This window comes from Salmo salar, chromosome 27 (assembly GCF_965601325.2).
Source record: "Salmo salar chromosome 27, fSalSal1, whole genome shotgun sequence".
Taxonomy (NCBI): domain Eukaryota; kingdom Metazoa; phylum Chordata; class Actinopteri; order Salmoniformes; family Salmonidae; genus Salmo; species Salmo salar.
The window spans coordinates 22515001-22542389 of NC_138317.1; the positions used below are offsets into that span (position 1 = coordinate 22515001).

At 40.7% G+C, this 27389-nt stretch overlaps 1 protein-coding gene across 1 annotated transcript in view; it reads right to left on the minus strand.

Moving 5' to 3' along the window:
* Nucleotides 1–27130, minus strand: part of LOC106588657 (forkhead box protein O6-like) — a 62378-nt gene extending 35248 nt beyond the window's left edge. The window contains exon 1 of the mRNA XM_014177851.3: nt 25688–27130. Within this exon, the coding sequence (XP_014033326.1) occupies nt 25688–26206 (519 nt within the window). The 5' untranslated portion in view covers nt 26207–27130. The remainder of the gene's footprint in view (nt 1–25687) is intronic.
* Between the last annotated feature and the right edge of the window lie 259 nt (nt 27131–27389).

The window sequence follows — 27389 nt, forward strand, 5'->3', positions numbered from 1 at the left end:
AAAGAGCGAGAGACCGAGAGAAAGGGAGAGAGAGAGGGAGAAAGGTAGAGAGAGAATGATCAAGAGAGAGAAAGACAGGGGGAGAAAGACAGAGAGAGGTTTGGTTCATTCCAGGCTATCAGTTGTCTTTCAGCCATCACATGTGCAGAATGATAAAGGCTGTGCGAGCTCTGAATCCTGACCCATTTTACACAAACTGACACAAAAATACACTTTGAGTTGCTGTCTTGCGCTCATGACCTCTGTCTGCCTTGTGCCCCATGCCTTTCCAACCTGAAAAGCACACGCTCATTAAAAACTCCACAAAGTGTCTTAATGTATTAATATCAATAAATTGTTATTAATGTTAATCTGTTCAGCCAAACCAAAAACTATTAAATTATAAATGAGAGATTGCGCCTTGAATTACTTAATTTGCATTCAATTGTGGTGGCTTCAACAATCATCCTAAATTAAAATAAGGAAAATGCATATGTTAAATACTGTCCTTAAAATTATTCAGAGTCTATTTAATTGTGTAATAGCCATCTGTTTGTTGATTTGTTTTAATAGGATGGTGAGTCGTGACTAGGTATTATTAGATATTTGGCAGTCTTCATCACGACTAGTACGTATGCTAACATGCTAACATGGGTCTTTCATTCTGATCTGCAGTGATCAGCTGAATGAGTCTGATGTACCAACTGCATACAGTAGCTCAGGCTAGACTTAGTGGAGAGCTGTGTTCTGCCCTCACCTGCCATCATGTTAGCATCGTACTACATTTTAAAGTATGTAAAGGAGTACTTCCTGTTCTTGGCTGTACATGGCTTTTTTTTATATTGTCAATACATTCAACAAATGTAATCATGGTGACGTCGACTGGGGTCAAACACATGTTTCTCCATTTAACACAAGCGCGTCATTTATTTAAACAATTCAAATCATTGAGTTTTTTTTTCTCCCATCACTGCCAATCAATGGAATGAATCACTAAGAGGATTAACAGTAGGCTATGACAACGAGAGAGTTTCCTGATTGATGCAGAACATCACTTGAACACGAGGCTACTTCATTGAGAATAATTAGCGGGAACAGTGACTGATAATGGCGTAAAAGAGTTAAGTGTTCTGGTAATGTGTCCCGTTTTTCTTCTCGACAATCTCGCCATTATTTTGCTCTCACAACGTCGTACTTGTCAGCGACATTAATTCATTTTGTCATCAGGGTACCATTTAGCTATGAAATATGTCAACAAACAACAGCCATCAAAGCATTGGATGAATTGCCTTGTGATTCCTCTATTTTGACCACAGTATCGGCCTATAGAGACCCTGTTCAGACTAGGGGCAACCTAGATGTACAACCCAACAGATGTTCTAAATCATGTGACTGGGAGCAGGTAGAGAGCAGCTAGAGAACAGGAAGAACTGGCTCCTTACGTGAACAGGGTCAGAGAGGTCAAACAGCTCCTTGGTCAGTTAAGTGGTTAGTACGGTACGGTGGCCCCAGGTCAGAGGTTTAATAGCCAGAAGGTACTGTAGTAGCTAGAGAGAATGCCTCTGGGTAGTCCAACTGCAACATCCAGGAGAGCTGAGCCATCCAACTTCCCTCTAGCTAGCAGCATTAATCACCCACATACAAGTGCACGCACACACAGACACACATACAAGCGCACGCACACACAGACACACACATACACAGTGCTGCTGTCCTCTACTGCTTACTTCCCGTCAGTCTTAGTTAGCCAGGGCCTCCGAAGGGAGAAAGCCCTTATGAAGATCTGATTAAAAATGTAAGTACCTCTAAGCACATGCCTCAGCCTCCCAGTCGATATGCTCTAATACCCACAGGCTATCTACTGCACCAGAAATAGGTTGTTCACCTGCTAACATTAAGATTAGTCTAATCTCAAATACCTGAATCTGCTCTGCTGAGAGAGGAGATACAGTGGATCGAGATGCATGGAGGAAGTTGTTGGTATGTGCAGATGGGAATACACACTTACATGCATTCACAGAAACACATAAGCAAGTCCTGAAACCATTGAAACACACCACAGTGCAAATCACTTAGCAAAACACAGACTCTTTCCTAAACAGTAATAGAATGCAGGAGTTCTCTAGTTGTCCATGATGCAGGTTTGACTGGCCTACAATTCCCACCAACCCAAATCAGCCATACAGTTGTCCATGATGCAAGTTTGACTGGCCTACAATTCCCACCAACCCAAATCAGCCACACAGTTGTCCATGATGCAGGTTTGACTGGCCTACAATTCCCACCAACCCAAATCAGCCACACAGTTGTCCATGATGCAAGTTTGACTGGCCTACAATTCCCACCAACCCAAATCAGCCATACAGTTGTCCATGATGCAGGTTTGACTGGCCTACAATTCCCACCAACCCAAATCAGCCACACAGTTGTCCATGATGCAGGTTTGACTGGCCTACAATTCCCACCAACCCAAATCAGCCATACAGTTGTCCATGATGCAAGTTTGACTGGCCTACAATTCCCACCAACCCAAATCAGCCATACAGTTGTCCATGATGCAGGTTTGACTGGCCTACAATTTCCACCAACCCAAATTAGCCACACAGTTGTCCATGATGCAGGTTTGACTGGCCTACAATTCCCACCAACCCAAATCAGCTACACAGTTGTCCATGATGCAAGTTTGACTGGCCTACAATTCCCACCAACCCAAATCAGCCATACAGTTGTCCATGATGCAGGTTTGACTGGCCTACAATTCCCACCAACCCAAATCAGCCATACAGTTGTCCATGATGCAAGTTTGACTGGCCTACAATTCCCACCAACCCAAATCAGCCATACAGTTGTCCATGATGCAGGTTTAACTGGCCTACAATTCCCACCAACCCAAATCAGCCATACAGTTGTCCATGATGCAAGTTTGACTGGCCTACAATTCCCACCAACCCAAATCAGCCATAGAGTTGTCCATGATGCAAGTTTGACTGGCCTACAATTCCCACCAACCCAAATCAGCGACACAGTTGTCCATGATGCAAGTTTGACTGGCCTACAATTCCCACCAACCCAAATCAGCCATACAGTTGTCCATGATGCAGGTTTGACTGGCCTACAATTCCCACCAACCCAAATCAGCCATACAGTTGTCCATGATGCAAGTTTGACTGGCCTACAATTCCCACCAACCCAAATCAGCCATACAGTTGTCCATGATGCAGGTTTGACTGGCCTACAATTCCCACCAACCCAAATCAGCCATACAGTTGTCCATGATGCAAGTTTGACTGGCCTACAATTCCCACCAACCCAAATCAGCCATACAGTTGTCCATGATGCAGGTTTGACTGGCCTACAATTCCCACCAACCCAAATCAGCCATACAGTTGTCCATGATGCAAGTTTGACTGGCCTACAATTCCCACCAACCCAAATCAGCTACACAGTTGTCCATGATGCAAGTTTGACTGGCCTACAATTCCCACCAACCCAAATCAGCCATACAGTTGTCCATGATGCAGGTTTGACTGGCCTACAATTCCCACCAACCCAAATCAGCCATACAGTTGTCCATGATGCAAGTTTGACTGGCCTACAATTCCCACCAACCCAAATCAGCCACACAGTTGTCCATGATGCAGGTTTGACTGGCCTACAATTCCCACCAACCCAAATCAGCCACACAGTTGTCCATGATGCAAGTTTGACTGGCCTACAATTCCCACCAACCCAAATCAGCCGTACAAGACACTGGAACAACTGAAGAGTTTGATTCAAAAACACTATATATCCATTTCAGAAATGTTGTTAAATTATCTTTTATTGTTTTAATAAATGATGAACGAGATTGGTGTGTTTTTTCACTATCTAATCCTGGCATTGGGTTGTCCTGTTTGGCTCAGTTGGTAGAGCATGACGCTTGTGGGTTCAATTCCCACGGGGGACCAGTATGCAAAAAGTATGAAAATGTATGGACTACTGTAAGTCGCTCTGGATAAGAGTGTCTGCTAAATGACTAAAATGTAAAGATGTTCAATGACACGTATTTGTTTAATATCTATCACTTGGTTTCATTTCAGAGAGACAAATAATCATGTTTTTTACTAAATGCTCCGCCTCAAACTCAGAGAAATAAGTAGTACTGCTAGGTTTTGTATTGAACACGATGGGAGACAGAGAGCTGGTTTCAAGCGCAGGGCGAAGCAGGTGTTTATTGTAAAGGACCACAGGAAGAGGCAGGTAGCTGGTTCCAGGGACAGGCAGAAGGTCATACACAGGAGGAGGCAGGTAGCTGGGTCCAGGAGCAGGCAGAAGGTCATACACAGGGGTCCAAAAAGGCAACAGTACAGGCAGGGAAACAGCTAGTAACGTCGTCTGGGAGATCAGGCATTAGGTTGATAACAGGAAATCCGATAGGCTAAAGTACAGGCAGGGAATAGGCAAAAGGCGTCGTTAGTGAGGCAGGCAAAAACTATCATACACAGGAGGATTAATTACGGTGAAACCCAGCGCTTCGAATAGAAGTGTGTCACAAAACAAACAATACCTCACAATGATGGGGTGCAAAGAACTGAACTAAATAGTGTGTGTTAATGACATACAGGTGTGTGAACAGGTGATCAGAATTCGGGTGACTGGGATCTGGAGAGTGAGCTGCGTTCAGGGGATCTACGTGTTTGAGAGTGGGAGTTGGAAGCAGACGTTACAGGTTTTATACAGTCAAATGTAACAAATAGCTACATATTTAAAGATGCACTATGCAGAAATCGCTCCACCATTTCCCGGTTGAAAAATGTAAGTAGTTCACCAAATGTCAGTTTATGTGACAAAACAAGCAAGTATAGTGTAGAGAATCATTGTACCATCTAAACCGCTGTACCATTAGCTGTTTGAAGCTGGTGTACAAAACCGAAAATAAAAGATACACATATTTCTATGTGAATTTGGTCAGGTCGCCCCAAAAAGTTACATATTGCAGCTTTAATAAAGAACTGCGCAAATTATACATTTGTGACAAAATTAAATACAGTAATATGAGATCTGTATGTAAAACATTTACAATTGACATTTTAATCATTTAGCAGATGCTCTTATCCAGAGCAACTTATAGTTAGTTAGTGCATTCATCTTAAGATAGCTAGGTGACTCAACCACATATCACAGTCAAATATACAGTATACTAATATTCAATTCCAGCTAAACAATGAATATATAGCGTTTTGCAACAACAACAAAAAAAATCACCCACATCTGAAATCTATTAATTAGAAATCTGAGAACAGTAATATTATACACACACGAAGGTACACATAAGCAATAACTTCTGATGAAATAACAAAAATGTGACTTGTTTCAGGAAACTAGGCGTCTGTCGCAGAACACTACTTTACAGGGGAGGCATTTGAACGTAAACTTTTTTTATCAAAATGCGTTTTTGGCCAGAAATGCCTTCTGGAACATTCATTCGGAACTTTCATGTGCCTTAAAAATATGAATAAAATTGTTAAATTACGAGCCTAGTTGGTTTAGCTACAGAAAAAGCCAGCAAACTTCCCGCTAGCCATGATTGGCTGAGATAATGAGTGGGCTGGACATGCCGAGAAATGAGTTTGGATTGGTCTGCCATATAGCACGCTTCTGTTTATTTGAGCTGGTCAGTATGTGTTGGTAATCCTGTCTAATGCAGCTTTTTTAAATGTATCGCGTAGTACAAATGCATAAGTGTTGCTCTCCACTTTCTGGAGGACTGAGTTTTGAAATCAGTGGAATTAGAGTATGATAGCTAAGGAGATGACAAAAACACCATGGCATCTGTGACAGGGAGAAGGGTCCACCAATGATGTATATGGGTAAAATAGTCTAGCTAGCAAAATATTCAAATATTACACGTTTCTAATTTTGACAGAATGTCATTTTCATTTCAAGTTATAGTGTACGTTAGCTAGCTAGCTAACATTAGCTGGCTGGCTTGCTAGCTAACATTATGTGTATGATCTTATTATTAATATCTCAGAGCCATTTGCTTTGCTAGTTATAGCCTAATGTTAGCTAGCTAACAATGAACCTGGTTGGTTAGCTACCTGCAGATTCATGCAGTGTAGTAACATCATGAGTTGAGATTATGGTTCATTGTTTACCTAGATACATGTCTTAACAAAAGACTCCACTACGCAAGTAACCATTTCAATAGAATGTCACTGTGACAACTGTTGATAGACGGAGCTGGTAAATTCGATTTGGCTATCTACTCCAAGTAGAGCACAGAATAACTGACAAATTTACAATCGCTCAACATCCGTTGAATTTGGCCGGTGTCAGTAAACGTTGGCAAAAAAACATAAATTATTGCCAGCAGCACAGTAGCAGTCACCAACGCTCTGGATAACATAAAAACAGCCTAATGAGCTCTGCTAGGGCGAGTAAAATGGTCAGTGAGTTGTTCTCTCATTTGTGTCTGGAAGTAGCTAGCAAGCTAGCCAACGTTAGTTAGTTTGGGCGCTTGACTGCTGTTGGGACAGAACGCTCGGATCAACCCTTAAAGAGAAGAGTGGGGCTAAAGCTTAAGAGGGTGTGAACGATGCGGAATGGGTGTAGACAAAGAAGAGCTCTCCAGTAGGTACTAAAATATTCAAAGGCCATTTTCTCAAAAGTGAGGTTACAAGTTTATCAACTTTCAAAGCAGAATTACTTTCCCATTGTTCCTCAAATGCAAATGTATGATACACCATTTTTGTAGCTCTGCATCTGCTTTTATCCAATGTACAAAACACAATTTCAAATTTGCTACATAAGACATTTGTGGATATAGTGTTTAGGAAATAAACTCTTCAACTGTAGTTCTACAAGACTGGAAAAACGTTACCCTGAGAGAACACCACGTCGAGGCAGGCTGTGTGTGTGCTGCATGGACCCAGCACATTTTATCATACACAGTCACAAGTTCCAAGATTGGCCCACCCTGCCTGTGTGTGTGTGTGTGTGTGTGTGTGTGTGTGTGTGTGTGTGTGTGTGTGTGTGTGTGTGTGTGTGTGTGTGTGTGTGTGTGTGTGTGTGTGTGTGTGTGTGTGTGTGTGTGTGTGTGTGTGTGTATATATGTGTGTCTGGACTCGATTTTCACAGTGGAATTTCCGTTCTATGGTTCCATGGCTTGCTCAACATCCTCTTTATGGCACCCAGCATCTTATTCAATCTGGTTCGAGTGTGAACACTGAGATCGTTGAGAGCACCAACATGTTCTATACAGATGATTCACTGTAAAGCAGTGATTCTGAGCTGGAGTATTTTTTCAATTAAAAAAACTCCAGTGTGAAGTGAAACCACTAAACTAATCATTTAATCTCTGAACTACACAGAACAAAAATGTAAACCCAACATGTGAAGTGTTGGTCCAATGTTTTCTGAGCTGAAATAAAAGATCCGAGAAATGTTTCATACGCACATAAAGCTTATTTCGCTCACATTTGTTTACATTCTTGTTATTGAGCATTTCTCCATTGCCGAGATAATCCATCCACCTGACAGGTGTGGCATATCAAGAAGCTGATTAAACAACATGGTCCATTACACAGGTGCATCTTATGCTGGGGACAATAAAAGGACACTCTAAAATGTGCAGTTTTGTCACACAACACAATACCACAGATGTCTCAGGTTTTGAAGGAGCGTGCAATTGGCATGCTGACTGCAGGAATGTCCACCAGAGCTGTTGGCAGATAATTTAATGTTAATTTCTCTACCATAAGCTGCCTCCAACGACATTTTAGAGAATTTGGCAGTATGTCCAACTGGCCTCACAACTGCAGACCATGTGTAACCACACCAGCCCAGGACCTCCACATCCTGCTTCTTCAACTGCTGGATCGTCTGAGACCAGCCACCCGGACATCTGATGAAACTGAGGAATATTTCTGTCTGTAATAATTCTCTTTTGTGGCCCACCCATGGCAGTGCCCCTGCCCAGTCACATGAAATCCATAGATTAGGGCCTAATGAATTTATTTAAATTGACTGATTTCCTTATGTGAACTGTAATTCAGTAAAACTGTTGAACTGGTTGCATGTTGCTTTTATATTTTTCTTCAGTATTCTTTTCATCAATTACAGTATAAGACTATTGGTTGATTTTGTGGTCTCAAACCAGTCAGTTTCTTACCATTTTTCATCACGAATATGGGCAAAATTGAATTATTGACAATGAAAAGGTTTGGAATGGTGTTATCTTGATTAAACCCCCTACTGTTCTTCTTCCTCTATCCAACTCCAATGTCTTGAAGCTTCTATAGTAGATCAACTCTTAATCAACTGAGGGGACAAAGAGATCATCTGGATCAAATCCTGTACTGTCTGCAACTAGTGGCAATCCACACACACACAGACAAGCATGCACGTACACGTACACGTACACACCACACACACACACACACACACACACACACACACACACACACACACACACACACACACACACACACACACACACACACACACACACACACACACACACACCACCCCCCTTTCTTTCAGTTGTACCAACACTTTCTGTCTCTTCCCGTCTCTTTTTTTCCCTTCTCATAAATAAATACTGAAGTGAAACAACTAAACGACTAAAACCAGGTAGAAAGTGGTAGAAAGGGATTAAATCCTTTCAGGAAAAAAAATATAAAGCTACTAGCAGTGCAATTTGGAGAATTTGGTTAAGGATCATATCTGTTCATTGACTACAGCTCTGCCTTCAACACCATAGTACCCTCCAAGCTCATCATTAAGCTTGGGGTCCTGAGTTTGAACCCCGTCCTGTGCAACTGGGTCCTGGACTTCCTGACGGGCCGCCCCCAGGTGGTGAAGGTAGGCAAAAACACCTCTACTATGCTGATCCTCAACACAGGGGCCCCACAAGGGTGCGTGCTTAGCCCCCTCCTGTACTCCCTGTTTACCCATGACTGCGTGGCCACACACGCCTCCAACTCAGTCATCAAGTTTGCAGACTAAACAACAGTGGTAGGCCTGATTACCAACAACGACGAGACAGCCTACAGGGAGGCCCTGGCGGAGTGGTTCCAGGAAAATAGCCTCTCCCTCAACGTCAACAAAATGAAGGAGCTGATCGTGGACTTCAGGAGACAGCAGTGGGAGAACGCCTCCATCCACGTAGATGGGGCCGCAGTGGAGAAGGTGAAAAGCTTCAAGGTTCTCTGTGTACACATCACTCACAATCTGAAATGGCACACCCATGCAAACAGTGTGGTGAAGAAGGCGTAACAATGCCTCTTCAACCGCAGGAGGCTGAAGAAATTAGGCTTGGCCCCAAAGTCCCTCACAAACTTTTACAGACGCTCCATTGACAGCATCCTATCAGGCTGTTTCACTGCCTGGTATGGCAACTGCACCATCCACAACCGCAGGGCTCTCCAGAGGGTGGTGCGGTCAGCCCAACGCATCACTGCTTGCCCTTCAAGACATCTACAGCACCCGGTGTCACAGGAAGGCCAAGAAGATCATCAAGGACCTCAGTCACCCGAGCTACAGACTGTTCACATCACTATCATCCAGAAGGCAAGGTCAGTACAGGTGCATCAAATCTGGGACAGAGAGACTGAAAAAATAGCTTCTATCTCACGGCCATCAGACTGTTAAATAGACATCACTAGCCGGCCTCCACCCAGTACCCTGCCCTGAACTTAGTCACTGTTAGTAGCCGGCCTCTACCCAGTACCCTGCCCTGAACTTAGTCACTGTCACTAGCCGGCTACCACCAGGTTAATCAACCCGGCACCTTAGACGTTGATGCCCTGTGTACATACACATAGAACCATGGTCACTTTAATAATGTTTACATACTGTTTTGCCCATTTCATACTGTATGTATATACTGTATTCTAGTCAATGCCATCCTATTCAACTACAGTGGCTTGCGAAAGTATTCACCCTCCTTGGTATTTTTCCTATTTTGTTGCCTTACAACCTGGAATTAAAATTGATTATTTGATGCTTTGTATCTTTTGATTTACACAACACGCCTACCACTTTGAAAATGCAAAATCTTTTTTATATTTTTATGTATTCACAATATTTTTTATTGTGAAACAAACAAGAAATAAAACCAAAAAAACAGAAAACATGAGCGTGCATAAGTATTCACCCCCCCCCTGCAAGTATCTTGGGGTATGTCTCTGTAAGCTTGGCACATCTCTGTAAGCTTGGCACACCCATTCTTCAAGGCAAAACTGCTCCAGCTCCTTCAAGTTGGATGGGTTCCGCTGGTGTACAGCAATCTTTAAGTCATACCACAGATTCTCAATTGGATTGAGGTCTGGGCTTTGACTAAGCCATTCCAAGACATTTAAATGTTTCCCCTTAAACCACTCGAGTGTTGCTTTAGCAGTATGCTTAGGGTCATTGTCCTGCTGGAAGGTGAATCTCCATCCCAGTCTCAAATCTCTGGAAGACTGAAACAGGTTTCCCTCAAGAATATCCTTGTATTTAGCGCCATCCATCATTCCTTCAATTCTGACCAGTTTCCCAGTCCCTGCTGATGAAAAACATCCCCACAGCATGATGCAGCCACCACCATGCTTCACTGTCGGGATGGTGTTCTCAGGGTGATGAGAGGTGTTGGGTTTGCGCCAGACATAGCGTCTTCCTTGATGGCCAAAAAGCAACATTTTTGTCTCATCTGACCAGAGCACCTTTTTCTATATTTTTGGGGAGTCTCCCACATGCCTTTGGTAAACACCAAACTTATCTTTAAGAAATTGCTTTTTACTGGCCACTCTTCCGTAAAGCCCAACTCTTCTGTAAAGCCCAGCTGAAAGTGGTCCTATCGACAGATACTCCAATCTCCGCTGTGGAGCTTTGCAGCTCCTTCAGGGTTATCTTTGGTCTCTTTGTTGCCTCTCTGATTAATGCCCTCCTTGCCTGGTCTGTGAGTTTTGGTAGGCGGCTCTCTTTTGGCAGGTTTGTTGTGGTGTCATATTCTTTCCATTTTTTAATAATGGAATTAATGGTGCTCTGTGGGATGTTCAAAGTTTTGGATATTTTTTATAACCCAACCCTGATCTGTACTTCTCCACAACTTTGTCCCTGACCTCTTTGGAGAGCTCCTTGGTCTTCATGGTGCCGCTTGCTTGGTGGTTCCCCTTGCTTAGTGGTGTTGCAGACTCTGGGGCCTTTCAGAACAGGTGTATATATACTGAGATCATGTGACACTTAGATTGCAGACAGGTGGACTTTATTTAACTAATTATGTGACTTCTGAAGGTAATTGGTTTCACCAGATCTTATTTAGGGGATTCATAGCAAATGGGGGTGAATACATATGCACGCACCACTTTTCCGTTTTTTCTTTTTGAAATTTTTTTTGAAACAAGTTACGTTTTTCATTTCACTTCACCAATTTGGACTATTTTGTGTATGTCCATTACATGAAATCCAAATAAAAATCCATTTAAATTACAGGATGTAATGCAGCAAAATAGGAAAAATGCCAAGAGGGATGAATACTTTTGCAAGGCACTGTATTGCTGTACATATTCTATTCTATCCACGTTTTCTTCACATATACATGTATGACATATTCAATCCACATACAGTCCATAATGTATATGCATCCCGTCACATACACACATATATACAGTGGGGGGAAATAGTATTTGATCCCCTGCTGATTTTGTACGTTTGCCCACTTACAAAGAAATGATCAGTCTATAATTTGAATAGTAGGTTTATTTCAACAGTGAGAGACAAAATAACAACAAAGAAATCCAGAAAAATGCATGTCAAAAATGTTATAAAATGATTTGCATTTTAATGGGGGAAATAAGTATTTGACCCCTCTGCAAAACATGACTTAGTACTTGGTGGCAAAACCCTTGTTGGCAATCACAGAGGTCAGACGTTTCTTGTAGTTGGCCACCAGGTTTGCACACATCTCAGGAGGGATTTTGTCCCACTCCTCTTTGCAGATCTTCTCCAAGTCATTAAGGTTTCAAGGCTGACGTTTGGCAACTCGAACATTCAGCTCCCTCCACAAATTTTATATGGGATTAAGGTCTGGAGACTGGCTAGGCCACTCCAGGACCTTAATGTGCTTCTTTTTGAGCCACTCCTTTGTTGCTTTGGCTTGTGTTTTTGGTCATTGTCATGCTGGAATACCCATCCACGACCCATTTTCAATGCCCTGGCTGAGGGAAGGAGGTTCTCACCCAAGATTTGACGGTACATAGCCCCGTCCATCGTCCCTTTGATGCGGTGAAGTTGTCCTGTCCCCTTAGCAGAAAAACACCCCCAAAGCATAATGTTTCCACCTCCATGTTTGACGGTGGAGATGGTGTTCTTGGGGTCATAGGCAGCATTCCTCCTCCTCCAAACATGGCGAGTTGAGTTGATGACAAAGAGCTCCATTTTGGTCTCATCTGACCACAACACTTTCACCAGTTGTCCTCTGAGTCATTCAGATGTTCATTGGCAAACTTCAGACGGGCATGTACAGTGGGGGAAAAAAGTATTTGATCCCCTGCTGATTTTGTATCTTTGCCCCTGACATCCTTGGAGAGCTCTTTGGTCTTGGCCATGGTGGAGAGTTTGGAATCTGATTGATTGATTGCTTCTGTGGACAGGTGTCTTTTATACAGGTATCAAGCTGCGGTTAGGAGCACTCCCTTTAAGAGTGTGCTCCTAATCTCAGCTCGTTACCTGTATAAAAGACACCTGGGAGCCAGAAATCTTTCTGATTGAGAGGGGGTCAAATACTTATTTCCCTCATTAAAATGCAAATCAATTTATAACATTTGTGACATGCGTTTTTCTCTATATTTTTGTTGTTATTCTGTCTCTCACTGTTCAAATAAAACTACCATTAGAATTATAGACTGATCCTTTCTTTGTCAGTGGGCAAAGGTGCAAAATCAGCAGGGGATCAAATACTTTTTTCCCCCACTGTATATATATATAAATATATATTTATTATCTGGACTCCGACATTGCCCGTCCTAACATTTCTCTATTTCCTAATTCCATTCTTATACTTTAGATTTGTGTGTATTTTTGTGTGTTGTTAAATATTACTGCACAGTTGGAGCTAGGTACACAAGCATTTCGCTACCGCCACAATAACATCTGTTAAGTATGTGTATGCAACCAATAACATCTGTTAAATATGTGTATGCAACCAATAACATCTGTTAAATGTGTGTATGTAACCAATAACATCTGTTAAATATGTGTATGTAACCAATAACATCTGTTAAATATGTGTATGTAAACAATAACATCTGTTAAATGTGTGTATGTAACCAATAACATCTGTTAAATATGTGTATGCAACCAGTAACATCTGTTAAATGTGTGTATACAACCAAGAACATATATTAAATGTGTGTATGTAACCAAGAACATCTGTTAAATGTGTGTATGTAAACAAAAACATCGGTTAAATATGTGTATGCAACTAATAACATATGTTAAATGTGTGTATGCAACCAAGAACATATGTTAAATATGTGTATGCAACCAATAACAAATGTTAAATATGTGTATGTAACCAATAACATATGTTAAATGTGTGTATGCAACCAATAACATATGTTAAATGTGTGTATGCAACCAAGAACATATGTTAAATGTGTGTATGCAACCAAGAACATATGTTAAATATGTGTATGCGACCAATAACATATGTTAAATGTGTGTATGCAACCAAGAACATATGTTAAATATGTGTATGCAACCAATAACAAATGTTAAATATGTGTATGTAACCAATAACAAATGTTAAATATGTGTATGTAACCAATAACATATGTTAAATGTATGTATGTAACCAATAACATATGTTAAATATGTGAATGTAAACAATAACATCTGTTAAATGTGTGTATGTAACCAAGAACATCTGTTAAATATGTGTATATAACCAATAACATCTGTTAAATGTGTGTATGTAACCAATAACATATGTTAAATATGTGTATGCGACCAATAACATATGTTAAATGTGTGTATGCAACCAAGAACATATGTTAAATATGTGTATGTAACCAATAACATATGTTAAATATGTGTATGTAACCAATAACATATGTTAAATATATGTATGCAACCAATAACAAATGTTAAATATGTGTATGTAACCAATAACATCTGTTAAATGTGTGTATGTAACCAATAACATATGTTAAATATGTGTATGTAACCAATAACATATGTTAAATATGTTTATGCAACCAATAACATATGTTAAATGTGTGTATGTAACCAATAATATAATACCAATAAGGCATAATATGTGTATGTAACCAATAACATCTGTTAAATGTGTGTATGTAACCAATGACATATGTTAAATATGTTTATGCAACCAATAACATATGTTAAATGTGTGTATGTAACCAATAAAATAATACCAATAAGGCATAATGTGTGTATGTAACCAATAACATCTGTTGAATGTGTGTATGTAACCAATAACATAATAGCAATAAGGCATAATATGTGTATGTAACCAATAACATCTGTTAAATGTGTGTATGTAACCAATAACATAATAGCAATAAGGCATAATATGTGTATGTAACCAATAACATATGTTAAATATGTGTATGTAACCAATAACATATGTTAAATATGTGTATGTAACCAATAACATATGTTAAATATGTGTATGCAACCAATAACATCTGTTAAATGTGTGTATGTAACCAAGAACATATGTTAAATATGTGTATGCAACCAATAACAAATGTTAAATATGTGTATGTAACCAATAACAAATGTTAAATATGTGTATGTAACCAATAACATATGTTAAATGTATGTATGTAACCAATAACATATGTTAAATATGTGAATGTAAACAATAACATCTGTTAAATGTGTGTATGTAACCAAGAACATCTGTTAAATATGTGTATATAACCAATAACATCTGTTAAATGTGTGTATGTAACCAATAACATATGTTAAATATGTGTATGCGACCAATAACATATGTTAAATGTGTGTATGCAACCAAGAACATATGTTAAATATGTGTATGTAACCAATAACATATGTTAAATATGTGTATGTAACCAATAACATATGTTAAATATATGTATGCAACCAATAACAAATGTTAAATATGTGTATGTAACCAATAACATCTGTTAAATGTGTGTATGTAACCAATAACATATGTTAAATATGTGTATGTAACCAATAACATATGTTAAATATGTTTATGCAACCAATAACATATGTTAAATGTGTGTATGTAACCAATAATATAATACCAATAAGGCATAATATGTGTATGTAACCAATAACATCTGTTAAATGTGTGTATGTAACCAATAACATATGTTAAATATGTTTATGCAACCAATAACATATGTTAATAAATGTGTGTATGTAACCAATAAAATAATACCAATAAGGCATAATGTGTGTATGTAACCAATAACATCTGTTGAATGTGTGTATGTAACCAATAACATAATAGCAATAAGGCATAATATGTGTATGTAACCAATAACATCTGTTAAATGTGTGTATGTAACCAATAACATAATAGCAATAAGGCATAATATGTGTATGTAACCAATAACATATGTTAAATATGTGTATGTAACCAATAACATATGTTAAATATGTGTATGTAACCAATAACATATGTTAAATATGTGTATGCAACCAATAACATCTGTTAAATGTGTGTATGTAACCAGTAACATCTGTTAAATGTGCGTATGTAACCAATAACATCTGTTAAATATATGTATGCAACCAGTAACATCTGTTAAATATGTGTATGTAACCAATAACATATGTTAAATATGTTTATGCAACCAATAACATATGTTAAATGTGTGTATGTAACCAATAACATAATAGCAATAAGGCATAATATGTGTATGTAACCAATAACATCTGTTAAATGTGTGTATGTAACCAATAACATAATAGCAATAAGGCATAATATGTGTATGTAACCAATAACATATGTTAAATATGTGTATGTAACCAATAACATATGTTAAATATGTGTATGTAACCAATAACATATGTTAAATATGTGTATGTAACCAATAACATATGTTAAATGTGTGTATGTAACCAATAACATCTGTTAAATGTGTGTATGCAAACAATAACATCTGTTAAATGTGTGTATGTAACCAATAACATATGTTAAATATGTGTATGCAACCAATAACATATGTTAAATGTGTGTATGTAACCAATAACATCTGTTAAATGTGTGTATGCAAACAATAACATATGTTAAATGTGTGTATGTCACCAATAACATCTGTTAAATATGTGTATGTAACCAATAACATATGTTAAATATGTGTATGCAACCAATAACATATGTTAAATGTGTGTATGTAACCAATAACATCTGTTAAATGTGTGTATGCAAACAATAACATCTGTTAAATATATGTATGCAACCAGTAACATCTGTTAAATATGTGTATGCAAACAATAACATCTGTTAAATGTGTGTATGCAACCAAGAACATATATTAAATGTGTGTATACAACCAAGAACATATATTAAATGTGTGTATGCAACCAAGAACATATATTAAATGTGTGTATACAACCAAGAACATATATTAAATGTGTGTATGCAACCAAGAACATATATTAAATGTGTGTATACAACCAAGAACATATATTAAATGTGTGTATGTAACCAAGAACATCTGTTAAATATGTGTATGCAACCAATAACATCTGTTAAATGTGTGTATGCAACCAAGAACATATGTTAAATATGTGTATGCAACCAATAACAAATGTTAAATATGTGTATGTAACCAATAACAAATGTTAAATATGTGTATGTAACCAATAACATATGTTAAATGTATGTATGTAACCAATAACATATGTTAAAGATGTGTATGTAACCAAGAACATCTGTTAAATATGTGTATGCAACCAATAACATCTGTTAAATGTGTGTATGTAACCAATAACATCTGTTAAATGTGTGTATGTAACCAATAACATATGTTAAATATGTGTATGTAACCAATAACATCTGTTAAATGTGTGTATGTAACCAATAACAAATGTTAAATGTGTGTATGTAACCAATAACAAATGTTAAATATGTGTATGTAACCAATAACATATGTTAAATGTATGTATGTAACCAATAACATCTGTTAAATGTGTGTATGTAACCAGTAACATCTGTTAAATGTGTGTATGTAACCAATAACATATGTTAAATATGTGTATGTAACCAATAACATCTTTTAAATGTGTGTATGTAACCAATAACATATGTTAAATATGTGTATGTAACCAATAACATCTGTTAAATGTGTGTATGTAACCAATAACATATGTTAAATATGTGTATGTAACCAATAACATCTGTTAAATGTGTGTATGTAACCAATAACATATGTTAAATATGTGTATGTAACCAATAACATCTGTTAAATGTGTGTATGTAACCAATAACATATGTTAAATGTGTGTATGTAACCAATAACATATGTTAAATATGTGTATGTAACCAATAACATATGTTAATTATGTTTATGCAACCAATAACATCTGTTAAATGTGTGTACGTAACCAATAACATATGTTAAATGTGTGTATGTAACCAATAACATAATACCAATAAGGCATAATATGTGTATGTAACCAATAACATATGTTAATTATGTTTATGCAACCTGTAACATCTGTTAAATATGTGTATGCAACCAATAACATATGTTAAATGTGTGTATGTAACCAATAACATATGTTAAATATGTGTATGTAACCAATAACATCTTTTAAATGTGTGTATGTAACCAATAACATATGTTAAATATGTGTATGTAACCAATAACATATGTTAAATATGTGTATGTTTTCCAACACTTGTCTTCCCTCCTCTTTTTCTCCTCCATCCATTTCGCTCCATTCAAAAGACTTATGAGGTGATGCTTTACTATAGGAGGGACCTCTAGAGTTCTCAGACAAGAATCCCCCACTCCTCCTTCCTCCATCCCTCCATTCATCCCTCCATCCCCCGTCGTGGACTCGATGCCAAGCCCGCCAACTCGAGAGCTCTCTCTCCTTCTGCTGTGTCTGTGATAATAACAATAACATGGAAGTGATGCAGAGAGCTTTCTGTTGAACCCACGCCAACCAGCCTGGCTGGCACAGCACAGGGAACCTCTCTAAGGCATCATTCACACTACAGGGCCTGCTCAACCCATTAGATACACACTACAGGGCCTGCTCAACCCATTAGATCCACACTACAGGGCCTGCTCAGCCCATTAGATCCACACTACAGGGCCTGCTCAACCCATTAGATCCACACTACAGGGCCTGCTCAACCCATTAGATCCACACTACAGGGCCTGCTCAACCCATTAGATCCACACTACAGGGCCTGCTCAACCCATTAGATCCACACTACAGGGCCAAAGCAAACTGTACTCCGCTGGCTCTGATATTTTCTTTTCACATAGTCCTTTTTTCAACATGGTTCCAGCAGCTATGGTGTCTGTATAACCAGGCCAGTACAGCTCGGTTAGGCCCTATTGTGTTAATCAGGCTTAAGTCTGTACCGTAGGTTTCACCATCTCCCAAGCTAGCTCCCCACTGGGCACAGACGACAATTCATTGAAATGACGTGGAAACATTGATTCAACCAGTGTGTTCCCAGTGGGTAACCACCAATAAATACTCTGCCTCTCTTTTCAAAGCAAAAAATTGATATGTATTTTGCATGATGAAAATACATATCCATATCATTATTTGTGTTATGGGGGTGTGAGAGTTATATAAGTTATAAAAACATATGATCATATATTTTAAAATGTATGTCATGTTTAAATATGATATATAAGGCCGTATGTTACTTTCCGTATGGGCTCTTCTCCACTCTGTTCTGCTAGGGGCTGGAGCATCACAGTGAGGCGTGAAGTCTGCTAGTGATCAATGTGTTCAGCAGTTGGGGACTGGGACTGGGACCACCACCACTTTCTCTCCCACTCTCAATCTCCCTCTCTCTCTCTGTTTCTCTCTCCATCTCTCTATCTCTCTCTGTCTCTTCTGCATCTCTCTTTCTGCATCTCTCCCTCGCCATCTCTTTCTCTCTCTCTCTTTCTCTCTCTCTCTCTCTCTGTTTCCTGCTTAAAATCTCAGCAGAGCTGAATCATTTGCCCATGTGCCCGTTCTGTGTACCATTCAACTTTTCAACATGTCAAAAGTAACCAAGTCACCCACACACACACACACACACACACACACACACACACACACACACACACACACACACACACACACACACACACACACACACACACACACACACACACACACACACACAGGCCCACTTCCTGCATGAAACCAGTGTCAAGTACATGAGAATACGGTATACAGTACAGCAGGAATGTGAGTGATAAACCACCACACACAGCCACCCTGTGGATTCAACCTCCTACACTTTTAGAAAGAAAAGTGCTATCTAGTACCTAAAAGGGTTCTTCAGCTGTCCCCATAGGAGAACCCTTTTTAGTTCCAGGTAGAACTCTTTTGGTTCCAGATAGAAACCCTTTGGGCTCCATGTACAAAAATATTGAAGTGCCTTTGAACAGGGTATGGTAGTAGGTACCAGGTGCATCGGTTTAAGTGTGTCAAAAACTGCAACGCTGCTGGGTTAATGCTCAACAGTTTACCGTGTGTATCAAGAATGGTCCACCACACAAAGGACATCCAGCCAACTTGACACAACTGTGGAAGCATTGGAGTCAACATGGGCCAGCATGCCTGTGGAATGCTTTCGACACCTTGTAGTCCATGCCAAGACAAATTGAGGCTGTTCTGAGGGAAAAGGGGGGTGTTCCTAATGTTTTGTACATGGTCAAAACACCTCACCTGAAACTATTCCTTTAAAAATATTTTTTCAAAAGAAACAGTGAACATCTCATAGTCACAGAGTGTAAAAGCAGGTTCTGGCAATTTTAAGGTGTTTGTGGTGGAAAACTGAGAGAGTCGAGCATAACATGTCTAGACAGGCTAGAAAAGTATTTACGTTTTTTGTGAAACTTGCATTCAATTGCCACTCCCTGTTGCACACAACAAGCTTCCATTCCACCTGTCACAAGGGGATTTATGGCTGATTTAAGATGAAATTGTCAACCCTGTTACGATCAACCTTGTTACATTATTTGGCACTTAATAGGCATGTACTATAGTCTTTTATTTTATTTAACCTCTCAACTTTTTTTTCTAAAGTTGATCATATGCTCTTTATGACAAAAAGTACAAATTTGGTGAAATCACATTTTTTGGGGACCAAGTTACACTTCTCAAAAGCCACCGAAATAGTGGATCGACCCATTTCACAACAGTTATTACAGACTGCTTTTAATAACCAGCAGCTACCACTGTATCTGATTTGATCATCCTCCCATCCATCTATCCATCCATCTCCGTTTCTTCTCTTACTCATCTCATCAACAACAGTGATGTGGATGATAATGTTTAATGTACAGTGTGTGTGTGTGTGTGTGTGTGTGTGTGTGTGTGTGTGTGTGTGTGTGTGTGTGTGTGTGTGTGTGTGTGTGTGTGTGTGTGTGTGTGTGTGTGTGTGGTGTGTGTGTGAGTGTGTGTATGTTTTCACATGTGCGTGTGTGTTTGTTTCTGTGCGAGTGTGTGTTTTTATGTGCTTAAAATCGTATTAAACCCATTGCCAACTGTTACAGCCCATCATGTGCGTGCCTGTTTTTAACACTGTTATTAAGATTGAATCAAGTTGTTTTCGCCCTCCCAGCCTATCAGATCACTGCCAAACCAGCCAATCAAAGCCCTTGTTTCACACAAAGCCCTGTGGAGGAATATGAGCTGGCATACAGCTATGCATCCCTGGGCAGCACACACACACACACACACACACACACAGACACACAGGGCCTGGAGAATTAAGCTGATTTTAAATCCTATTTAAAACCTAACCCTAACAATTGGAGTACTCCTATCCACTGTACTTACTTACACCTAAATTAAATGGTGATTTCATTTATATTAATTATTTCTCTTAATACCGCTGTCATTCTCAGAATGTTATGATTGTCGTATATTGAATGAGAGAGATGCCAGGGAAGGCGGAATGAGAAAACGTGTGTGTGTGTGTAACGGCGCCGAAGGGGATGGCTGCCGTTTTATGGGCTCTTAATAACCAACCGTGCTATTTTGTTTGTTTTTTTTGCATTGTTTGTAACTTATTTTGTACATCAAATCAAATGTTGCTGCTACCGTCTTTTATGACTGAAAAGAGCTTCTGGACATCAGAACAGCGATTACTCAACTTGAACTGGACTAATAATTTTTCTTTGATGAGTCGAACGAGAGGGATTTACTCCAGACACCCGACGAGGCCATCATCCCGATCAGGAGAAAAGACGGAGATATCGCATGAAGGAGATCGGGGTACCTTGTAGGGATCCGGCGATGAGTGGCAAATCTGCCTTTGCCATCGGTACTGTTGGCCAACGTACAATCGCTGGATAATAAAGTGGACGAACTACAAGCACGTATATCCTACCAACGGGGCATTAAAAACTGTAATATCTTATGTTTCACCGAGTCATTGCTGAACGACAACATGATTAACATACAGCTGGCAGGTTACACACTGTATCGGCAGGATAGAACAGCAGCCTCTGGCAAGACAAGGGGTGGCGGTCTATGTATATTGAAAAACAACAGCTGGTGCACGATATCTAAGGAAGTCTTGAGGTTTTGCTAGCCTGAGGTAGAGTATCTCATGATAAGCTGTAGACCACACTGTCTACCAAGAGAGTTTTCGTCTATATTCTTCGTAGCTGTCTATTTACCACCACAAACCGATGGTGACACAAAGAACGCACTCAACAAGCTGTATAAGGCCATAACCAAACAGGAAAAAGCTCATCCAGAGGCGGCGCTCCTAGTGGCCAGGGACTTTAATGCAGGGAACTTAAATCCATTTTACCTCATTTCTAACAGCATGTTAAATGTGCAACCAGAGTGAAAAAAACTCTAGACCACCTTTACTCCACACACACGCATACAAAGCTCTCCCTCACCCTCCATTTGGCAAATCTGGCCATAATTCTATCCTACTGATTCCTGTTTACAAGCAATAACTAAAGCAGGAAGTGCAAGTGACTCGATCAATAAAAAAGTGGTCAGAGGAAGCAGATGCTAAGCTACAGGACTGTTTTGCTACCACAGAATGTAATATGTTCCGGGACTCTTCCGATGGCATTGAGGTGTACACCACATCAGTCACTGGCTTCATCAATAAGTGCATTGATGACGTCGTCCCCACAGTGACTGTACGTACATACCCCAACCAGAAACCATGGATTTCAGGCAACATCCGCACTGAGCTAAAGGGTAGAGCTGCCGCTTTCAAGGAGTGGGACTCTAACCCGGAAGCTTATAAGAAATACCGCTCTGCCCTCCGATGAACCATCAAACAGGCAAAGCTATGATCGAATCATACTACACCGGCTCCGACGCTCGTTGGATGTGGCAGGGTCTGCAAACTATTACAGACTACAAAGTGAAGCACAACCGAGAGCTGCCCAGTGACACGAACCTGCCAGACGAGCTAAATTACTTCTATGCTTGCTTCGAGGCAAGTAACACTGAAACAGGCATGACAGCATCAGCTGTTCCGGACGACTGTGTGATCAGGCTCTCCGTAGCCGATGTGAGTAAGACCTTTAAACAGGTCAACATTCACAAGGCTGCAGGGCCAGATGGATTAGCAGGACGTGTACTCCGAACATTCACTGACCAACTGGCAAGTGTCTTCACTGACCTGTCGGAGTCTGTAATACCAACATGTTTCAAGCAGACCACCATAGTCACTGTGCCCAAGAACACTAAGCACTCATGTCTGTAGCCATTAAGTGCTTTGAAAGGCTGGTCATGGCTCACATCAACACCATCCTCCCAGAAACCCTAGACCCACTCCAATTTGGATACCGCTCCAACAGATGACGCAATCTCTATTGCACTCCACACTGCCCTTTCCCATCTGGACAAAAGGAACACCTATGTGAGAATGCTATTCATTGACTATAGCTCAGCGTTCGACTCCATAGTTCCATCAAAGCTCATCACTAAGCTAAGGACCCTGGAACTAAACACCTCCCTCTGCAACTGGATTCTGGACTTCTTGATGGACCACCCCCCAGGTGGTAAGGGTAGGTAACAACACATCTGCCACGCTGATCCTCAACACGGGGGCCCTTCAGGGGTGCGTGCTCAGTCCCCTCCTGTACTCCCTGTTCACTGATGACTGCATGGCCAGGCACGACTCCAACACCGTCATTAAGTTTGTCGATGACACAACAGTGGTAGGCCTGATCACCGACAATGACAAGACAGCCTATAGGGAGGAGGTCAGAGACCTGGCCGTGTGGTGCCAGGACAACAACCTCTCCCTCAACATGATCAAGACAAAGGTGATGATTGTGGACTACAGGAAAAGGTGGAACGAGCACGACAAATCCTAAAAGGTCTACATCTGCACCATCGAGAGCATCCTGACTGGTTGCATCACTGCCTGGTATGGCAACTGCTCGGACTCCGACCGCAAGGCACTAGAAAGGGTAGTGGGTATGGCCCAGTACATCACTAGGGCCAAGCTTTCTTCCATCCAGGACCTCTATACCAGGGGGTGTCAGAGGAAGGCCCTAAAAATTGTCAAAGACTCCAGACACCCTAGTCATAGACTGTTCTCTCTGTTACCGCACGGTAAGTGGTACCGGAGCACCAAGTCTAGGTCCAAGTGGCTTCTAAACAGCTTCTACCCCCAAGCCATAAGACTCCTGAACATCTAATCAAAAGGCAACCCAGACTATTTGCAATGCCCCCCTTTTACGCTGCTGCTACTCTCTGTTTATTATCTATGCATAGTCACTTTAATAACTCTACCTACATGTACATATGACCTCAATTACCTCGACTAACCAGTGCTCCCAAGCATTGACTCTGTACCGGTACCCCCTGTATATAGCCTCGCTGTTATTTTACTGCTGCTCTTAAATTATTTGTTAGGGTTAGAATTAGGTTTAGAGTTAGTTTTACGGTTAGGCTTTGGGTTAGTTTTAGGGTTAGGTTTTCAGGTTAATGTCAGGGTTAAGGTTGAGGCAGCAGGTAGCCTAGTGGTTAAAGCGCTGGGCCAGTAGTCATAAGGTTGCTGGATCTGTTGTTCTGCCCCTGAACAAGGCAGTTAATAACCCACTGTACCCTTGCAGGCTGTCATTGTAAATAAGAATTTGTTCTTAATTGACTTGCCTAGTTAAATAAATAAAAAGGTTAGGGGTTATGTAAAATATAATTTTGAATGGGACTGAATTGTGTGCCACAAGGTTAGTTGTACAATACTGTGTGTGTGTGTGTGTGTGTGTGTGTGTGTGTGTGTGTGTGTGTGTGTGTGTGTGTGTGTGTGTGTGTGTGTGTGTGTGTGTGTGTGTGTGTGTGTGTGTGTGTGTGTGTGTGTGTGTGTGTGTGTGTGTGTGTGTGTTTACCAGAAAACCAGAACAAAGTGACAGTTAGGAAGATGAGGGTTGTATTAAACAGTGTAACCTCTGTGTATACACCAGGTGGTTGACTCAAAACAAGCCCTAAAAGAAAACCAAAGCTCAACTACATAACCTAAAGTCTAAGGCCCTGATAAAATAGGTGAGTGTGTAGAATTGATCGTCTTGATAATCCCTTTGGAAAATAAGAGCAAATATTCAAATCTATATTAGGGCTTGGAGAGGCCTATATGACTTGAACAAATAGGCCCTATAGAATAAATAATCCAGTCCACAATAATTTGGCCAATATAATCCTCACACAAAATGTGCGGTAAAGTAAAGTAGATTACACAAACTCTCGTCTAGATTTTAATTTAAAGGATAATCTCTATTTTCCTATTTTGTGGAGTATTATCAAATTGCATAGCCCTTGTGTAATTTTACAACGCGCGCAATGAATAGAAGTGGACGGGTATAGCTCTTGTTCGTTGAGGGTTAACCCAGCCTAGCCAAGCGGAGTGGCTCGTGCGTGAACACAAGGAACAGAATTGACCCGGACACACTCCTGACTTTCTGTGCCCAGCGTGACTAGTTATTCCTCTCCTCTACATATGGCTTCAGACCCAGAGATGAAACAACGTTGAGTTCGAACGGAACATGCCGTCACGCATTCACTTCTACAGTCAGATAATCTCCTTATAATAAAACCATGACATGGACACGTCACAGTGAAGTGCGCAAACAGTATTTTCCACCATAGCACAAACAAAGCGTTTATATTGGTACTGATATGCTCTGCTCTGCTCTGCATAGCCTATAGACTGTAAAATAGGATGAACCCAGTAACCCCTCTCCGCCTCCCTCAGTCTCATCTCACCGCCCCTTTCTACACACTGACTGACTGGAGAGTAGCGGTGGTGAATGTGGGGAAATGCGAAAACCATACATCGTTAACCAGGAACAAGTCATTTGCTTTAACCATCAGTTGAGAGCTGTCCATTTTTATGGCTGAACACTGAACAACCATGTGTGGTTAAGATGCACAACCCAAATGAAGTGATCAAGGTCTACAATGGATTTTATGGAAAGACTGACATATAGGCTACCCCCTATCAACACACACCATCATCATATAGAGACTAATTATTATGCATTTCAAGTAGGCTATGTTACTGTACCTTCCATCCAGCTGAACTATTGCTGTCGCCTTTATCCTTGAAATAAGGGACAAAGCGCACCATCCAATCGTAAACCTGCGACAGAGTGAGTCTCTTCTCAGGGGCACTCTCAATGGCACGCGTGATGAGGTCCGCGTACGACTGGTTTCCCCACGCGTTCCTCCGGGACGACTTGGCTTTGCGCAGCTGGCCGGCCACGTCGCGGGCAGCCCCAGACATGCATGTAGGAGCGCCGGCTGCGATGGGGACCGGGGCGCCGGCTGGATGTTTGAGCTCCGCGGGTGCGCCACCTCTTCCCTCGGCTGCTCCACCGCGGCATGCCGGCACGTTGTACTGAAGCTGCTCCAGTTTGACAGATGCCAGGGGCAGACCTCGATTTGCTTCATCCACTCCCCGAGGGAAATCCTCCGGACACGTCGGCAGCGGCCAGGTGCATGACCGCGGTCGGCCCTCCGGCTCGTATTCAGGATTGATTCCAACCTGATGCGCATCCATGCCGTTATTCTCCATCATTAGCATCTATCCTCTTGGATTAACGCCGAAAAGGCAAGGTCACAAAGAAATACAAAATCCACTATTATCCTCCAACTGCCTTTGGAATTGTTCAAATGGCCCAAATGTGTCTACTTGCCTACAAGCAACTGCCACTGACTGATAGAAAAATATGATAAACCAATATCAAAAAGCCAGGAGAGGCGTGGAGTAGGATCATTCTGGAAGAGCATGTATTCTCTATGCAGTATCAGAACAGACCATGAACAACATGCATACGGCCGCCGGGTGCGCGCAGCACAATAAATACACCAGTTCCAGGTGATGGTTAATTCATTCTCAAACCCATGTCCAGATTCAGAGTCAGCAACACGGATTTGGTAAATTGTGATTAGCCTAATGTCCCTTTAAAAACCAGTCGGCTGCAGCAACAGTTGATTCCCTTGACCAACCGTTGGACTGGCAGGGCTGGACGATATATTCGATAAAACCCCAGAATTAAAACCAAATTAATTTGACTTTCTTTCACGAAGTCTGCTCACGCTCACTGTTTCTTTCGTCTGGTATCTCCTCTCCTCTCCGTCTCCTCTGCAGATTGGTGACCGGCTTTCACTCACACGCAAGCGCTCACCCGAAAACAGCACACACACTCATAGCTGATAGTAACACACTGACTAACTGTGCGAGCTGCGCGCAATTACTCCGCTTAAAAATAAGCTCGCTCTATGAATCATTTACAACCCGCAGAATTCCAGACGAAAAAAGTATTTGCTCGTGGAGCATGCTCTGTTTGTCTTTCTTCTCTCACGCGACGAAGACGCCCCGCCATAAGTGCATTACATGCAATTAACCTCCCTTATTTACTTAGATTTGTTGATTATTACCATACCCTATTCCTTTCACATTGGTACACCCGTGTGTATCCGTCAGTGAGGCTTGATTATCAAGCGACTAAACTGTAGCGTTGAATAAATGAATGCTGCTTACACATAATTATATGAGACTTGGATCAAGTCACTCCCTCTATAACAGGTTTAGCGAAAGGGAATATCCATTTTATTCTGTATACAACATCGTTTCACATTGCTATCCCATATAGAGAATAAAGGCATTCATGCATTTTTATTCACAGTTCATAAAATATCTTGCATTGTTTCATTGATGTTTATTGCTTTGGGAATAAACAAGAACGCTTAAATACAATAGCAGT